Source organism: Protopterus annectens, chromosome 3.part0 (assembly GCF_019279795.1).
Source record: "Protopterus annectens isolate FY-2018-M chromosome 3.part0, PAN1.0, whole genome shotgun sequence".
NCBI lineage: Eukaryota > Metazoa > Chordata > Ceratodontiformes > Protopteridae > Protopterus > Protopterus annectens.
Window position 1 is genome coordinate 1,116,386,811 of NC_056731.1, and position 17,457 is coordinate 1,116,404,267.

Sequence of the window (17,457 nt, forward strand, 5' to 3'; positions counted from 1 at the left end):
TATAGATTGTAGGTGTTAGGGATCTGAGATTATAGGGTTTTTGTGTGGTGAAGTCTGTGGACAAAGAAGTTGAAGGAGTTAAGATTGAGATGATTATATACAAAATAACACCAACTATTTCTCAAACTATACAGAGTAGAAAACAATATTAACTCAATCACACCCACAGAGCCTTTTCTGTAAACATTAATTTAGGACCCATAACTCCATATGGTGTCATGACACTTTTGTGGCTGCATTCTTTAACTAAGTTACCAAGAAATTCTTAAAGTTAATAGCATATAAACACCAAGGTTTAAATACAAAATGTCACTAGGACTGAATCCAGGACTGCAGTGGACATATTGACCACTGTTTGCCATAAGTTATATTTTCACATTACATTCATATTTTCATAACTAAGTATGCAGCACAATGTTAAATATTATGGTGAGACACAGAAAATGGACTGACCATGCATAATGTACTATGCTGGAGATACAGCCATTTGCTTCTAATTATAACTCTATGCAATACTTCCAAACAAACATTAATAAATTAAACAAATAACTTATAATCTGTAACATAATATGAAGTGAAACCTTAAATGATGCTGGAAAAAATGCAGTTAACTAACTCAATCTTACAGCACCATTTTGTATACTACCACGTAACACCTATAGCTCCTTATGGAATCTAGATCTTTTTTGGGTCTGGCTTCTTCAAGTGACTTACCACCGAATAACAGGTATTATTTAAAGAGGCAAGGGTTTATTAACAAAATGACACCATGACTGTTAATCCACAGTGCCCTATAGTAGAGAATTCAATCAATGTCTGCCACTAATTATTCATAGTTTCACATTTATGATTATATTTTCTTTCATAACTCAGAAACTATCTACACGCTATTTAGGGATATGTGTGAAATACCATGGTGGGAGATGGGAAAATTCACTGTCAATGTCCATTTACATCATACTGTACTGGAGCTACATTTGCCAGTAATTATGAAAATAAAAATATTTCCACAGGTACTTAATACTTCAATAACAAAATGACTTACAAAATATTACATGACTTCAGGTGAAACCTCACATGTTGTTGAAGAAAACTGTATATTTTCACTAAGATATTCAGGGTTACTTAAATTGCTAATTATATGGTTAAACATATGTTTCATATTTCTGTAAATATCTCAATAAACATGCACTCAAAGAATTTCTTACTGCCATGTGAAAGCTTACATCTAGTTAACAAAAGTGTTCTACCAATATATGTCTTGGTTGCACAGTTTCCAAGATATGACAATTTGTTTGTGAAAGTTTAGCAAAAATATAATTTTGGGTTTTTGTGAGAATTATGAATATATTACAGTATTTATGGAAAGAATATGAATGCAATGACTATCATTACTATAAATAATACATCTTACTGATAACATTATTATTTGTACAGTTTTAATAGCTTTTACTGTTCACAAGTTATTAACTTTTGTTTACTTATTCCTGTTAAGTGGATTTTTCAGAAATGCTCTAGAATGCAAGGATGTGTGTAGGCTAACAGAGGTGTGACATTCCACATACCAATGCAAACACTTATGTATATACAGATATTTTTACTTTTAATTATGCAAATAACCACACTTTTTGACATTTCTGTAATTATTATAAGTAGAAAGGAAGTTCTTGTCATCATTTAAAAGCTCAAGTCTCCAGACAAAAGTGCTGGTAATACCATATGTTAGGTTGTACATGTTCCAAGATATGAAAAGTTGTTTTAATAGTTTAGAGAAAATATCATTCCCAAGTTTTCTGAAACATAATATAAATATTACAAGTACTGATGTTTAAAGACTGTGAATGTACTGACTTACATCATTATAATGAACACATTTTGCTGAACACACAGCCGTTTGCAACATGTTGATATCCTGCAAGATATTTATATTTGATTGCTTATGTTTTTAACTTGATTTTTCAGAATCTAGTAGGCTGTTGATGGTGTGATGTTTCACAGCTATTAGACATGAATAAGTTTAATACATGAGGCCAGAATGTCTCTTACACACATTTTGCACTTGACTTTCACAGAAAAGCAGATATGTGGCTTTTTAAAAACAGGCACCAAAAGCAGGAGTTCAAAGGTCTTGTACAGCTGGTATCATCTTCAGCGTTATATCCAGTTTACCTTGGGGCAATAAATGACTTCTTTTTAGGACTGAGAATGCAGCACTGGTTCAAAATATCTCTATATTGAGCTGTGATTACAGCACAAGTAAAGACTATGGGATAAAAAGTACCAACTGCACAATATGTCACATGGTTATAAATAAGCATGTAATGGGTGGTTTTGTGACTGTCTACTTGACAGAAGAAAAGCTACTCATTAAATGCAGTGCAAGAGGTAGAACAGAGTACTTTGTGAGATATTTAAAACAGCTGACAGTATGGAATTGGACAGCAAAAAATGCTTATGGTGTATTCTGTATGGTGAATGAAACAGAATAGATATCAACAATTTATAAGGTAAACTGCTTACTGAGATCATGAAACAGTGGTATAAGAGTAGATTACTCTTACTGTTTCTGTTGTACAATCTCAGAGTTAGTATATGAAAAACTGTATGGGCTGTGAGTAAGGGGGAGCTTGCCTGTTTGAAAAAAAATATTACTTGTACTAACTTTATTGGTGTGGATGGATCTGTTTTGTTCATACACTGCAACATAATTTGTACATGGTTTGGCCACGTACAGTATATGTTAGGTATAACTGCTTAGTGGATGCTAAATTTATACTGTAGTGTTTCAAACAGATGTGTACTGGGTTTGCTTTTGCAGACAGATATTTTTTTACTACACTTTATGATGTGATAGGCTATACATTCAACTAAATGACAAGTACTCAAAAATATAGTTATTTTTCAGAAAATATGTTTTTTTTTTTACTTGTAACATAGTTCAAATTGTACAGTTTGGATCAGCCAAATTGATGGGGTCAAAGTCAATTAAGCTACATATCAGTGAGGGGAGAATTACATCTGTGTGTGCCTGTTATACCTGTACTATTATAAATCCCTGACATCATTAACTCTCAAATACTTAAATGTACCAGTATGCACTGACAGATGAAAGGTGTCAATATACACTGACAGGTATGGATATGAGGATTTTTAAAGATTTGTAAAATAACTGTTCACTTATGCCAGATATAACGACTTCACAAAACAGACAGATAACAATGAATTAGGTGAAGAATACAGATGATCATTACCTTGTGATTCTTGAGGTAAAACAAATTCAAGCAATTTTGGTGCATCTTTCTGAATGCCTGGCTGATACGCAAAGTCAAAATCATCTTCATAGTCTACTTCCAATTCTTCAGTTGTTTTTATGGTGTTAGTACATTCTGCTGCAATATATCATTGTCATTAGTACACAGATCAAAACACATAACCTAAAACATGTCAACTTGTAGAAATGCTCTAAATTATCTTCTGCTATTATAAAACAGTAATATTCTATTATATTAATGCAATTACTCTGCAATTATAGTGTCAGTGTCCTTATACGATATGACTCAAAAGTACACACCTACATGCTTAATATAACAAGCTTACTTTTCACCTAGAATATGTTAAAAACTGCAATAACACAAAATCCATGGCCTCCATACTGTAATCCATTTTACTGTGTATTTCATTGGACAGAGGCACATTTTCAATGTCACATAACTTTAGATCAGCAATTTGAGTAATACTAAAGCTGCCATATGGTAAGCCTAATGACTTTTTTACTGTGCATCCACATACTTCCAACAGTAAAGCCCAAAGAATAGACTACATCTCATAGCTACAGCAACTAATGTACATTCTGGGCACAGTTTAAGACTATGCTGAAAAGCATATTACAGGAAGATGCCTCTAACCCTCTTTCAAGCAAAGCAGGCATTAGCCAATAAGATGGCTGTTCCACAAGGTTACAGTCTTCAGATTGCATCAAAGCATCCATTTACTCAAAATAAAAATCACATCAATATAATGTAAATGCCAGTGAGGATAAGGTTTACTTTTGTTAATTGGTGGTTACTCAAAGTATATATATATTTTTTTTAAATAAAACTATGCAGGATGGCAAAGTTCTGTGACAGGTAGCACTGCTCCCTCACTCATAACATTTGTAACCTGGTCCATTTCCTGCTTATTGTACCTTTTGTGTGAGGTCTGCATGCCATAACCATATTCATTTCCACTGAGGACTCCAGTTTTCTACCACAACTCAAGGACATTCTGAGAAGCTGCATGTTGAATCTGACTTATCCCAAGGTGTGCATACAAGTATGGATGTGCATGAGAGTGGGTGTGCCCTGCAAAGAACTAACATCCACTTCAAGGCTGGTTCCTACCTTGTCCTGACAGCTTACTGGAATATGTCCTGAATGGCATGTCAATGGTTGGCATGATAATTCATCAAGGTAGTAAATCTGGGTTGGCACTGTATACCTCAATTTTAGAAGATAAGTTAGTAAGGCTCAGAACATTGCCACATGTGTGTGGAGTTCTCTTGTTTGCAAAATCTGGAGATTGCCTGGATTATCATGCCAAGCCCTCTACATCAGCATGTTTCCAAGAATTGCATACTTTCAAATTTTGCTTATATGTATAAACTTTCTACCCATACATCGCGGTGGAGCAGCGGTAGCATTGTCGCCTCACAGCAAGAGGTTCTCCCGTTCGATTCTTGGCTGGAGTGCCTTCTGTTTGGAGTCTGCATGTCCTCACCATGGTCGAGTGGCATTCGAAAGACATGTGTGAATGGGCGTGCCTTCATTGAAGGTTGGGCTTCGGGCTGGCACCTCGGCACTGTAAAAATCTACTGACAATCATTAGCGGACTGGAGTTCCGCTGTGGCGACCCCTAACTGGGAAAAGCCGAAAGAAGAACATTCTACCCATAATCTAATTTTTTCTCATCCCTTGCCTTCCTTTTAATTCAAAACACTGTAACCTGAACAAGCTCATGTAGTCTTCCACCAGGAAAGAATACGTTCAAATAAAGCCTTAAAACATTATTGAAGATAAATTATTCCAGCCAATCCACTGAATTGAAACAGAATATATTGTGTACAAAAGATTATACATAAAAGTATGGCTAAGTGCTTTCGTCCTTTATCATTACTAGGACTTCATCTGAACCATATTCCCAACATTCACTTCTCTTAAATACACCTTACAATTATCAATTTACCAACCTTAAATTGAGTTAAGTCATTTAAAGGTAAGATTCCAAAAAAAAAAAAGTTTCCTTATTAAAACATCTTATTGTAAGAAAACTATAGTCCAGAAATAGTTTGTTCAAGAAATAAATATGTAAGAACGGTTTACTTGCATATGAGTGAACTGATGTCCAAATGAGTACATGTCGAAAGCAGAATCCTGAGATAGCAATATTTCGAATTTTCAGATGCGAACCCGGAATTACCGAATGCCAGCCAGGCTAATATTCCTGCCTCTCGACCCAAGGTAGCGCTTGTTGTGGGAGTTGTGCGATAAGAAATGTTGAATTCGATGTTGCACGCAACATTACAAACGTTCGCACGTAAGAGTTTCGACATTATGGTTCGGAATAACGGTCGTTTGGCATTTGGTCCCGCGACCAAATGCATGAATTCCTGTAAGAACATGAATATTTGAAAAAAACTAATAAAGTATGTTTAATTTCAATGGTACTTATTGTGTTAATAAGATGTCTGTTTCAATAAGTAAACTTTTTTATTATAGAATCGTACCTTTAAATGACTTAATGCAACTTAAGATTGGTAAATAGATAATTGTAAGGTATATTTAAGAGAGGTAGATGTTGGGAATATGGTTCTGATGAAGTCCTAGTAAAGATAAAGGATGAAAGCGCTTAACGATAGTTTTATGTATGACCTTTTGTACACATTAAATGTGGTTCCAATTCAGTGGAATGGCTGGCCAAATTTATCTTTATTTCTATTTTGAGGCTGCATTTGAAGATATTCTTTCCTGATAAAACACTAAGTGAGCTTTTTTTTTCAGGTTACAGTGTTTTGAATTTTTAAGCTGCACAGACAGACACTGTTTATTTTATCTTTTAACTCAACCGCAAGACTGCAACACACAAATAAAACAAGATTTAGGTATTATTCTCACCATTTTCTGCCAGAAGCTGTTTTAGCAGTTTCCTTATGCACCAATGTGCCTTTTATGATTTCCTATATTCTTTCTTTCTTTCTGGCTTCTGTCACATCATCTGTGATATAATTCAGTTAGCTGAGTAAGTGAGATGCAACTGCATTTCAGAGTTTTATGTAGGCCACTGATTTTAGCTACATTTGTGACGATAGGAGGTACTACCACCCATACCAGGAGAAACAGGGCAGTGAATTTGTAATGCATGCCAGCAGAGCTAGCTGGAATTTTGCAAATAATTATGTCATTTGTATATCAAACTGATTTCTACAGATGCTTGTACTGAAAATGTTCTTGTGAGGTTTGCGTGTGTTGAAATATATCAACAGTGTGCCCTGCTAGAAGGAAGAGAGATGTACATGCAGTACTGTAACTGTTTAAATGTATATATTGTAACAGCAGCATATACTGGAAGTGAAGAGGTTAATGTTAATCCCCCCTGACTTTGCAAAATATTCTTGACATTAAATTATATTATGGATTAAGCCATAAAGATGTCATCCCACAGTTTTGAATGGAGCCAGAGATGCAATGTCGGTCTTAGAGAATAGTCGGTAGTTCCAAGAAGAATGAAATGGTTTTATGACTTCTAGCAGCTATACTACATCTAAGCAAAGCTCTATGGTAGTTCTAGTGATGGGTATAGTGCAGGAAACATGTCAGATGACCAGGTGTATGTCATCCTGGAGCAGACCACCATGAAAGAACTATGTCCTTATTTTATTAATAAACAAGTACAAAAATAAAATTCAGACCAAACTGATGAAGGATGAATAGCCGAAAGTGCTCATCATACTTCAGAGCTCCTGTGAATTTTGCTTTTGTACTTGCTTATTAATAAAATAAGGATGCAGTTCTTTCGTGGTGGTCTGCTCCAGGATTTTTACTTTAGCTTTTACTTTTGCCTACGGAATGACCTTTAGCTGTATTAGGGCGTTTTGTTCATTTCAGATGTATGTCATGTCATTCTGTTCAGAAACAATGTTTTAATATTAGAGGAGACTGAATTCTCAGGAGCATTCTGTATTCTCTCTTGGATCTGACAACAAAGACCACTCACCCATCTTGTCTTGCTCTATTCTGTAAGTAGGAACAGTAATTACTTTAGTCAGTCAGGAAAAGGTAGTGAGATTGGCTAAATACTGTTTTTCTATAACAGTGTGAAACTTTCCATCACTGTTATTTTTAATACTCCCTGTGACTGAAACTCTGGTGTTTACTGTGAATAGATGTTTAGTATTTTCTTGTTCTTTTCTTATTTATTAAATATATTTAAACTTATCATTGTGTCTGGTCCTTTTTAAAAAAATATTTAAGCTTTGAGAGTATTTGCATATATTTACTTGGTGATAACCCTGGCCACTCCTGAAAGTCACCATTACTATCATTACCATTTGTATAAATATCAATTACATTCAGCATATTTGGGTACCCTTGTAAGAGCCTTAAAGTAGCTGGCAGGGCTTCTGGTGGTAGTAATAACTACCTTATAGTCTGGGCAGACGTGGGCACAGGCTGGTGAATCTGTGCCACCCTTTCCCAGGCGTGTGTGTGTGTGTGTGTGTGTGTGTGTGTGTGTGTGTGTGTGTGTGTGTGTAAATCATATCTCAAAGGGTGTATGTGTGTCGGCTACTTGAAGCAGGGACACAAAGCACTGGTTTCACAGAGAGGGTGTGGAAGGACTTAGCTTGGAACCCCAGCTAAGGATTCAACGCTAAGCTGTGCCAGTGGGGAGTCTTATTGGTTGGTCTGGATAGATACAGACAGGAACCAGTCTGTGGACTGAGCATGTTCCCTGGGGAGCACTTAAGGGAAACTGTACTTGATGCAGAGAGGTCTGCATCTGGAAATACTAAGTGTCACCATTTGTATTCCAAGTGAACGTCCCCCTCCAGTGTCAATGGTGAGGATTCAGGCTCCTTGATTACTGGCCTAGCATGGGGAATTCACAATAGTATCTAAAAAGCTTTAAACACTTTCCTACATGTTAGAATACATAAAAAATACTCTCTCTCTGTACGGCAGAAGCATGGTCCCTAACTGTAACCCTGGTGAATGGGTCTCGATTAGTGGTCCTGGTACAGCAGAAGACAGGCAGGAAGGGAAAGGAGTGAAATTATGTGGCTCTTTGCCTCACCCAGGAGAGGAGTAGGTTGTAGGCACTGAGGAAGCACTTAGGTAAGTGCAATTTCTCTGGTGTAAAGCAGGTAAACCACTTCTCATGCTAGAAGGATGGGAATGGGGCTGTTTGCTGGCAATGCCTCTTATGAAAATGAGAGGTGATCAATGATGTCAGTCCAGTAAACAACCCCCCTTCTACTCCTTAGCTGAGCATCTGAAGGGAGTTAGGACCTAGCAATAAAATCCTTAAAACACCCCAGATGACTGCCTTAGTGATGGCTTGTCTCCACTGACTCACCCTCAGTTAGAAGGGTTGATTTGTCAAGAGGAGGCTGAGGATAAGCAGGCAGCAAGGGCGAAAAGAAAAAAAAAAAAACAGACAGCAAACCATGCTTGTGAGCTGCAACCCAATCACAGCTCTCTGTAGCACAAGGAGCTTCTGGTACAACACTTAAAATGAAAGAAGGCTGCTCACCCCCAGGACATTATAGTTGCCAGTTTCCATGCTGTGCTTTCTGCATAAATAGTCTGCAACTTTAGTTAAAAAATAAGCACTTATTAAAGTCTGTCAAAATGTGAGATGGCAGTAGTGAGCACTATAAAGCTGGTATATTGACCAGTTTGTGGGCTTTTGGCCTGTCAAAGGTTGTCCCACAGCTCAGCTGACAAGCTTTACTAAATACATGGAAGCAAGCAATACACCTTTATTCTGAGAAAAATTTAAAGAATGTTGCAGTGAGAGCCTCTTTAGACATCAACAATCAAAAAATATCAACATGTTTTTCCACAGCGGATGTGTCTTCTTCCTTCTGGTGTCTGTTCCTCAATTATTTAGAACAGTCTTGCCCAGCCTCGGGTGCACAATGCTGTCTATGTTCATGTTTAATTTGCAGCAACTCATTCAGTGCTGACTTGTACGAATTAATGTTTAGTCTAAGGTTGTTGTGTTTCACTAAAAGAATGAGATAAACTTTCATTTTTATTACTGGTTTGGTGGGAGAGAGACACGGTTACAGTGGGAACGGAAATGGTTCCTATCATTGTGATCTTTCCCATAAAACTGTGTTTAGTAAACAGTGTAAGTTTTATTCGCAAAACCACTTCTATTTGTCTTGTCCCTTTCAACAGGATTTTGTAAGTAATGAGGCATAAGCATTAAAATGGTAAATACGCTATTGTGAAGTGATGCTGCTGTAAAGTGTTTTGAAAGCTGTACTTAATTAACCTTGTTCAAAATGTTGGACAAGGAGATATGTCTGGTAACAATGGGGAATGTTATGTTAATTGCGATTTTTTTTTTCTTTTCTTTGTATAGGTACCACTCCCATATTGGTTATTTTTGGGTAAACTAGTCCTGGCATTTGCATTATATAAATACTATTATATATTTCTAAATGAGTTTGGCTCCAAATTCAAGGCCCCATTAGGTGACAGGCCTTCTCAAAGACAACAAAAACACTGGCCTAAAGTTCCACCTGTTAATTATAAAGGAAAAGGTACCCCTTTACGTATTGACAGCTGGATGCATTTTCTCCTCTCAAATATATTGTTTAAACCCTAATAAAGTCATTTTTGAGTCTCGGCTGTATTTTATTCATTTTTCTTCAGGCTAGGTACTTAAGGGTGAGACCCTGTTCTATGGTCCTAAGGGGTTAAGCACAGTCAAATACAATTCTAATGTCAAGAAAAATCCTTTTTGTTAGAACCAAATACATATGCTGATGTATACTATAAGCCAAAAAGTCATTTTACTATTTGCTATCTGAGAGCAAGAAGCACAAGTGTGTGTAGTAAGTTGGATTTTGGAATGTTGAGAATTTTTTGTAAAATAGTTAATCTTGTAAATAGTTTATTCTCTTTCAGATGTTTGTAGAATGTGGTTAAGCACGGGTAATGTTCTGAGAGAGGTGGCTGTCACTTTACCTTATCTCTGTCCTAAACTTACCTCAATTAAGGGTAACAGTCTTGTCTGCTATCACTTCAACTGCCTATCCCTATCTAAGCTAACAACCCTTCTGCTTGCAAATTTTTCTAACTCTAATAATAACAACATGACTCTTTCATCCTACTAATTATTTGGCTAAATGTTATTGATAGACTCATGGAATATAAAAGGGTTACAAAATAGAAAAAAAAATTTAGTTTTACACTTAATCCAAAAATCTACTTTTGAAATTACTCTTATTCAGGAAACGCACATGACAACGGCTCAATGGGCAAATGACCTTAGAAAGAAATAGATAAAACAAATTATAGAGGCTGGTGACAGCAAGACCTCCAAGGGGGTTGCAATAATAGTTAAAAAATCTTTCAAGGGATCAGTTATAACCTCAGGATGGGACCCAAATGGGAGATGGTGCTACCTGACATGTTTTATCCCGTCCTACAAAAAAGAAATACTTATATTAAATGTCTATGATTCCTGCATACAGCATTCTTCGTTCCTATACGAAATTTATTCGCTCATCAAAAAATTCAACAATCATCTACTGATCCTTGGTGGGGACTGGAATATTACAATCAGACCAGAATTAGACAGAACCTGCAAATCCAATAAACAGCCCATATTATTCTACTAACATTATAAGAGATATGATGGAAGATTTCAACTTGTTTGATCCTTTAGAAAAGACCCCAGCATTAGTAACTATACAGTCTTCGCAGCTTACCATAAATCCTGGTCCAGGATAGACTTCTTTTTAATATCAACAACTTTTGCCTCTTATGAAATAATATATAGCACTGACCCCAGAACTATTTCTGACCATGCCAAAATTAACCTACACCTAAATATCTATAAACATAACCATGAGAATTTCATCCCTATAAACTGGTCCCTTAATCTAAACCTCCTGAACAACAAGACTCTCCACAGAGAAATTCAAGAGTTCCTGTCACAGACAATTACCTTCCTCGAAATGTCTGATATACCTCTAAATGTTCAATGGGCAGCTGCCAAAGCTACCTTAATAGGTACCCTTATCCAGAAATCCTCACTAATTAAAAAACAATCTAAATCCCGCACTATGGTGCTAGAAACAGACCTAAAAAAACTAGAATCAGAACTCCAAACCAAATTCTCTCCTGACATTGAGAAACAAATATCCACCATCCAAAAACAACTTCATGAATTACACCTAATTACTCACTTATGGAATCTAGACTTATCCATAAGAATGCTGAATGGGCGCAAACGCCCTCGAAGGTCCTGGCTAGGATTATAAACATCAGACCGCCACCTACTACAATAAAACATATTATTCATAAAGGACGCTCCTACTTCACAGATAAGGAAATCATCCAGGTCTTTCAGGAAGTATACGAGGAAATTTGTGGACCCCAAACACTTGAATCAGAAGACCTACAGGACTCTTTCCTAAATGAATTACAATTTCCAACAGTAAGCGATACTCACATTAATTTAATTAAAGCACCTATAACTAGGAATGAAGTATCCTTGGCCATAAACAAGCTGAAACCAGGCAAAGCTCCAGGACCAGATGGTTATGTGTCAGAATTCTACAAGTCCTTTAAGCAAAATCTTGCCTCCATACTACTTAAAGTTTATAATCACATTATTCAGTTCGGTATATCCGATCTCTATCTCAACAAGTCCAAGACCATTTTTACACCAAAATCAAATGACAATAATCTCAGCACAAATGACTACCGTCCAATTGCCTTAATTAACACTGACAAAAATTCTACCATCTATCTAAGCAAATAGACTAAAAAACATTTTACCACATATTATAACCCATGACCAACTGGGTTTCATGAACAACAGACATGTTTGGGATAACACTAACTATTGAAGCCATAACCTATTTAACAAAATTCGATAAATCCCCCAAATATGCACTATCTGTCGATGCTCAAAAAGCTTTTGATCGGGTAAACTTAAACTTCCTCTTTAAAACCTTGAAGCACTTCTCCTTCCCTGATGAATTTATCAAAATGGTTACAACCCTCTACATTAAAGCCTCCACTACCCTCAATATAAATAAAAAAAAAAACTCCAAACCAATTCAGATTATAAACGGTACAAGACAGGGTTGTCCACTCTCACCCTACCTTTTTAATATCTATCTTGAAGTATTATTGCTAAAACTAAGTCAGAAAACATTCCACCATTCAATATACCTGTATAAATTGCAAATGAAATATACCGCCTTTGCAGACGATTTAAACATCTATTTTGAACTTCCCTCAATGGAACTTGAGAAAATTCTAAGTTCAATAGACAAATTTTCACAAATCTCAAATTATGCCATTAATCCTAACATGTCAATAATCTTCCCGCTAAACCCCCTTAGTCACAAAGAATTCTTTATACCAGAAACAACTATCAAAGTTAATTATTCCCTAAAATATTTGGGTATAACCTTTGCCCACCCTCCACAAGAGCTAATTAATGGTAATTTGTACAAAACATGGGTTAAAGTCACTGAAGATCTCACAAGATGGAAGAGTTTAAACCTATCCCTCCTCTCAAAAGTAGCTATTATAAAAATGAATATTCTCCCCAAACTTCTTTTTCACTTCTTTGCCCTTAACCAAAACATTCCAAACACTTTTTTCTCGAAAATAAATGCTACACTGGGGAAATTTATTTGGCACCCTAAAAATATTAAAATCAGCTACATCAAACTTACACTTCCCAAAGACAGAGGAGGTCTGGCCTTACCGGATTTTTTAACATACTACCATATAATTAACACCAGTCGCACTGTACATATTGCTAACTTCCAACAATCAAACAAGGACTGGAACCCCTTATGGATAAGAATTTACAATGCTCATACAAAGGCATCCAACCTTAATCCTAGTGCAATTACCTTCCTTAATACTAAAACTCTCAAAGAACATAAAATCCATCCTTTATTAATAAAAAATATCAATGGGTTCCAAAAACTGATAACATCCCCTGGTCGTCTGCAACATTCTCTAACGATGGCCCAATCAATTCATCTTAATCCAAATTTTAAATTGGGTAACACCATGTTAAATCTAGATAGTTACCCTCTCATTAGGAACTGTACAGTCTGGGACTTCTATACAGTCAAAGACTTACCATTTAATGACATCATATCCTCTTTTGCAGTCAATAAAAAATACTGTATAATCATTAAACAAATACTATATCTAATATCTTTGGCCACTGCCATGATGTCAGTATTCCCCCCGAAACACCATCTTTACCAGGCACTAATAACCCAACTACTATTAAGAACTAAAATGCTTTCCAATGTCTGTAGACTAGTAACAAAAATAAAACACCAAGACAATATTTTATTCTCTAAGTACTGGGATGGAAAAAACAGGGAAATTACACTTAGCCAAAAACTCGATGCAATTGATGCAACAATAAAATTAACCCCCTTCAAAAAACTAATCTATACCCAGCTCATGATAAATAATAATAAGAAGTTATGTACCTACCATAACGTTCCATGTTAGTTGTCTTCTTCTCGCCTTCTTTCTTGCTGGATGGGTCTGGAGCCAATCCTCGGCTCCGACTCGGCCTATACTATAGCTCGAGAGCTATTTTTTACCGGCTCGAGGCAGCCCTATATCCCACAATACCATGCGCTAACTCCCCAGATCTCGTTTGGAACTAACACATAGCATAGAATTTTTTGTTACCAACAAAAAAAACAATATATATATAAACAGTCTCCCTGGCAATAGTGGTCATGATATGGGAACCTTGGAAAAAGGGGCAACATCATGAAATAGAAGGATCTGAGAACCTTCAAGTCTGCCTAGGCTAGGGGGCAGGAGGGAGGGACGCAAGAAAGAAGGCGAGAAGACAACTAACATGGAACGTTATGGTAGGTACATAACTTCTTAATGTTAAGTTGTCATTCTCGCCTTCATTCTTGCTGGATGGGACAGTGTCCCTAGCACCTTGGTCCTGGGTGGCTCAATGGAACAGACTCCTGAGTACAGTGGAACCAAAGTCAGCTCTATTTCCGGAGGCTATATCCAGTTTGTAATGGGTAATAAAGGTATGTTGAGAAGCCCAAGTAGCTGCTGCACAAATGGCATCTAAAGGTAACCTTGCTTGAAAGGCTGTTGAAGTTGATAGCGCCCTGGTTGAATGAGCCTTAGGTTTTGAAGGAAGTTGTTTATGTCTCAACTCGTAGACAAAGGTAATGATGGAAGCTAACCATCTGGAAAGGGTTACCTTTGAAACTGGAAGTCCTTTCCTCCAGTCAGCATAAGAAAGGAAGAGCTGTTCTGACTTCCTGAATTGTTTTGTTCTGTCTAGATAATACCGCAATTGGCGATGAACATCCAAGGAATGTAGTTTCTGTTCAGCCCGGTTTGAATAATTTGGGAAGAAAACCGGCAAGTGAATAGTGCGATTCAGATTTGATTCAGAAGAAACTTTAGGTAGAAAGGAAGGGCTTGTTTTGAGAGCTACTCTGTCTTTATGAAAGACCAAATAAGGGGGACGGGTAGACAAGGCTTGAAGCTCCGACACTCTGCCAGCAGAAGTTATAGCCACCAAAAACAGAGTCTTCCAAGGGAGGAGCTTGAGGGAACAAGAAGCTGCAGGCTCAAAGGGAGGAAGAATTAGTGAAGATAACACTAAATTCAGGTCCCATTGTGGAGGAGGATCCCTAATGGGAGGTCTGAGTAAGAAAATGCCCTTGAGGAAAGCTTTACAGAGTTTATGGGACATAATACTGGTTTCCAAAAGTCCTACATGGAAATTGGCAATGGCCGCTAGTTGAACTTTGATAGTGGCTGCCGATGAACCTGCATGAAAAAGGTCTGCCAGAAAATCAAGAACTTTGTGAATTGGAGCATTAAAAGGGTCTAAGGACCTAGCTTGTGCCCAGAAAGAAAAACGCTTCCATTTGCTCGCATAAGTCTTCCTGGTATTAGACTTATGGGAGGCAAGAATAATGTCACGGACAGGAAGAGAAATGAAGGGAAGCCTGGCTATGGTTGGAAGTGGAGCAACCAAGCTGTGAGGTTGAGGGACTGAAGAGACTGGTGCAGCTTGCCCGTCAGATGGGTCAAAAGATCTGGAAATGGTTCCAGATGCCAGGGCTGTTCCAGAAGGTATCGTTGCAGGAACGGAAACCATACTTGTCGAGGCCAGTAAGGAGCAATGAGGATCATTTTGGATCTCAATGCGGTTGCTTTCTGAATTAACTTTGGGATCAACAGAAAAGGGGGAAAAGTGTATAGAAGACCCCAAGGCCAATCGTGGACTAGAGCGTCTCTGGGGGGGTGGCCTGGTAGGGGGAAGAGAGTGAAGAAGTCGAGGCACTTGCTGTTTTGAGGTGTTGCAAAAAGGTCGCAGCAAGGCTGGCCCCACTTCTGGAAAATTCTCTCTGCTACGGCTTGATTTAGAGACCATTCGTGAGGCATGAGAATTGTTCTGCTCAATCTGTCTGCTATGACGTTGGATCTCCCGGGGATGTGCGTTGCTATCAAAAACCGTTGAGAGGAGATCGCCCACTGCCAAAGTCTGAGTGCTTCTCGACATAGGGGGTAGGACTTTGTTCCGCCCTGCTTGTTTATGTACCACACTACGGACATATTGTCTGTTTCAACTGCTATAGTGCCCGTGGGAAGAGAGTCCTGAAGGGCTCGCAACGATAAAAGCACTGCTCTCATCTCTAGGATATTTATGTGCAGGTGGCATTCTGATTGTTGCCACGTGCCCTGGACAGTCCTGCCCTGATAATGCCCCCCCACCCGATCAGGGAGGCATCCATTGTCACCGTGGCAACTGGAGGGGGAAGAACAAAAGGTCTGCCCTGAAGAAGTTGAGGGGAGACCATCCACCAGGCGAGGTGTTTCTTGCAAGTCGGGGTCATCAAGATGTTGTGAGTCATAGGAAGTTGTTGGTAGGACCACTGAGATAAAAGCATCCGCTGAAGAATTCTCATGTGGAAGCGGGCTAAGGGAAGAAAGGGAATCGCCGCTGCCATGAGGCCCAATATTTTCAGTACTAACTTGACTTGAACTTTGTTGAACTGAATCAGAAGGTGGACATTCTGCCGTATATCTATCACTCTCTGAGGTGTTAAAGTTGCAGACATTTCTGTGGTGTTTAACACGGCGCTTATGAAGTTTATACATTGACAAGGTGACAAGAAGGATTTTGCAAAATTTATGGAAATACCTAACCTGTTGCAAATGTGAATGGTGTAATCCCTGGTTATGATAAGATGCTGCTTGGTGGTAGTGGTAATGAGCCAGTCGTCTAAATATGGAAACACCTGGAATCCTTTTCGTCTCAGGTGAGCCGTGACCACTGCCAAACATTTGGTGAACACCCGGGGGGCTGTGGTGAGACCAAAGGGCAGGGCTCTGAATTGGTAATGACTGGCTCCCAGCGGAAAGCGGAGAAACCTCCTGGAGCGCCTGTGTATCTTTATGTGATAATACACGTCCTGCAGGTCTAACGAGCACATCCAGTTGTCTCTGCCCAAGAAGGGCAGAATGGACTGCAGCGTTAACATCCGAAATTTTGTCTTCTGCACAGATTTGTTCAGTCTGCTGAGATCCAAAATGGTTCTCCAGTCTCCTGTCTATTTTGGTACCAAAAAGAACCTGGAGTAGATTCCGGATCCTAGCTGGTCTGCTGGGACTGCCTGGATGACTCTTTTTTTTTTTTTTTTTTTTTTTTTAACAGCTTTTCTATTTCCAGCTGTGCCTGACCCTTTTGTCTGGGTGGTATGTCTGGGAGGGGTCTTGGCAATTGGTTTGGAGGGGAAATGAAGGGGATTTTGTAACCCTCGGATATGATCAACTGTACCCATTTGTTTTGAGAGAGGGATTGCCAGGCTTCTGGGTACAGAGATAATCTTCCCCCGACTGCCTCCGAAGGTGGACAGTCGGGCAGCTTCTCAGGGATGCTGAAAGGGTTGGTCAGGGAAGGACTCCCTGGAACCCTGGTTCTGTGGACCCCCTCTGCCCCTGGGGCGGCGTCTATTGTTGTTCCCCCCCTGCCTCTAGGGGGAATTTCACCACGTGCGGCGGGCGCAACTCACTGTGGTTTACGGAACCACATCTTTCCACCCTTCTGACCTTTGGGGTATGGTCTAGATGGTGTGGAAAAGTGGACTCCCACGGCAGAGAGAGTCTTACCATCTTGCTCGCACCTGGTGAGGGTATT

General features: G+C 38.4%; 1 protein-coding gene across 1 annotated transcript in view; it reads right to left on the reverse strand.

Moving 5' to 3' along the window:
• IMPACT (impact RWD domain protein) overlaps positions 1-17,457 on the reverse strand; it is a 1,366,254-nt gene that overhangs the window by 594,788 nt on the left and 754,009 nt on the right. The window contains exon 7 of the mRNA XM_044065351.1: positions 3,252-3,386. Coding sequence (XP_043921286.1) covers positions 3,252-3,386 — 135 coding nt within the window. The remainder of the gene's footprint in view (positions 1-3,251; positions 3,387-17,457) is intronic.